Source organism: Penaeus japonicus, unplaced genomic scaffold, assembly GCF_977035675.1.
Source record: "Penaeus japonicus unplaced genomic scaffold, GWHDUDI00000001_assembly GWHDUDI00000026, whole genome shotgun sequence".
NCBI classification, from domain to species: Eukaryota; Metazoa; Arthropoda; class Malacostraca; order Decapoda; family Penaeidae; genus Penaeus; species Penaeus japonicus.
In genome coordinates, this window is record NW_028234428.1 from 21,989,372 (window position 1) to 21,991,871 (window position 2,500).

At 39.7% G+C, this 2,500-nt stretch overlaps 1 protein-coding gene across 6 annotated transcripts in view; it reads right to left on the bottom strand.

Annotated features, from left to right (window-relative positions):
- LOC122258568 (uncharacterized) overlaps positions 1-2,500 on the bottom strand; it is a 437,965-nt gene that overhangs the window by 35,466 nt on the left and 399,999 nt on the right. For all 6 annotated transcript variants that reach the window (XM_086552128.1, XM_086552122.1, XM_086552124.1 and 3 more), the window contains exon 9: positions 1-127. This exon is cut by the window's left edge and continues 52 nt beyond it. In XM_086552128.1, the coding sequence (XP_086408254.1) occupies positions 1-127 (127 nt within the window). The remainder of the gene's footprint in view (positions 128-2,500) is intronic.

The following is a 2,500-nucleotide window of genomic DNA, read 5'->3' on the forward strand; positions in this document are numbered from 1 at the left end:
CCACGTTGATGGGTAGGACATCACCTCCTCTGCCAGGACCCGTGTGAAGGAGCTCAAGGCCCGTGCCGAGGCCTAGTCCGAGGTAGACCTCTCCGCCGTATGCGCGGTGCATGATGAACAGCATGCCCTGTTGGAGATTGGGGGGAGAAGAGAGGGGGGGGGGGCTGTTAGGTTAAGGGAGAGAAACGGACACACACACACATACACACACGCGCACACACATGGACACACACACACACACACACACACACACACACACACACACACACACACACACACACACACACACACACACACACACACAGACACACACACGGACAGACACACACACGGACAGACACACACACACAGACACACACACACACACACACACACACACACACACAGAAACACACACACACACACACACACACACACACGGACAGACACACACACACAGACACACACACACACACACACACACAGACACACACACACACACACACACACAGAAACACACACACACACACACACACACACACACGGACAGACACACACACACACACACACACACACACACACACACACACACACACACACACACACACACACACACACACACACACACACACACACACACACACACACACACACAGACACACACACACACACACATTTAAATCAATAATACACAGCCACAGCAAGACCGCAAATGAAGTCGCATTGTTTCGAAGTCCTGCAGACTTCCTCTTCAAAACCAGAATGAATATTCAAATTAAATCTAGACAAAAATATATAGTGGATAGACAGACCGGTTAAGGTCAATCAATCTTGGGAAAGTTTTACTAACTATATGTAAGGTAAGGTTATTAATACCCCTCTGATCAACGCTTGAATATTTATGAAGTAATCTAAACTTTTTTTTCCAGCTCATCTAGTACCCTTCATATGGTACCCTTCATCTTGCACGCGAATAATACATGCAATTGATTCCCTATCGTACCTAACATTGCTTTTGTGTTCATTATTTTTTTATTATTATTATTTTTTTGTCGAGAGTTCTACCTATTGTGTGTCTATGTGTATGTATATGTGTGTCTGTATGTATACGTGTATGTATGTGTGTGTGTTTGTATGTGTGTATACGTGTATGTATGTGTATGTGTATTTGTATGTGTGCATACGTGTATGTATGTGTGCGTGCGTATGAACATAAATAAATCGTATATACCTTTTATCTTCCGTATAAAAAAAAACTAAAAAAGTGTTCCGTTTTACATCCTCAAACAATACACATCCATCACTACAAACACAAAATGCCAACGGAGTACGACCAAGAGATGAAAACAGAGGAGGCGCCGCTCACAAAGCCGCCAGGAATAAAGCGCTTTTCCCCTTTATTTGGTGTTTCATCAAAAATAGTTCAGAGCTTTAATGTTTTAATGCCAGCGTATGATTCCCTGGAGGTGGATGTGATGATGCGCTCGGTGACTTTATTACCCCTCGTCTTTTGTAAATATAATTTTGTATTTGTTTCCTTGATTAATTGTATTCCTGTTCATCTTCTTGTTTGTTTATCTGTTTATTTATTCATTTAATTATTCATCTTCTTGGTAAAAGTGCTGTGATAAAGATTCTCGGAGAGGTTTTATTGTAGTATAATGAAAAGAAAGAGAGAAAAAGAAAATCATTCTTCTTGTTGAAATTACGAAACTAACTTAAAAAAAATGAATTGGAATCTTAAACTGGAAGCATTGAAGCCAAAATAGATAATAAAAACGAGAAAAAAACGAGAAAATAATTACTTTAAATGTCGAAATGAACCTCATGCATAAACGCATGTAACAATAACAAGAATGAACACACAAACACACTCACACACACATGCACACACACACACACACACACACACACACGCGCGCGCACGCATGCGCGCACACACACACACACACACACACACACACACACACACACACACACTCTCACACACACACACGCTCAGGTACATTAGCACACACTCATCCACTTAGAAATGCTATTATTAGTACTACTACTACTACCCCAGTACAAAACTTCTCTAAAAATGTTTTAAAAAATACAATCAAATGATGTTAAAACGCAGTCCCCTCTGCATCCCCAGACACCCCCTCCCCCCCCAAAAAAAAAAAGTAAAAAAAAGATACAGAATTAACATCTGATTAATGATTCATAAGTTCACAAAATCCTTTTATCATGTAATATTAACTACCTACTTTTTTCGCATCAACGGAACCATGTCCTCACCACCCCAAAAAAAGAAAGAAAGTAAAGTTCAAAAGTTCATATCATTTTTTATGTATCACTGAATTGAAATAAATAAATAAACGAATAAATTAGTAAATAAGTAAATACAAAAGAAAAATAAAAAATCAAAAGAAAATTTGAAAGAAAGTTCCCATGTTATGCAACACGAGCCTGCCCCCCCTCTCCCCCTCCCCCCCTTTCTTGTATCTCGAGAACCAAACTTTATCTGATATCTTTT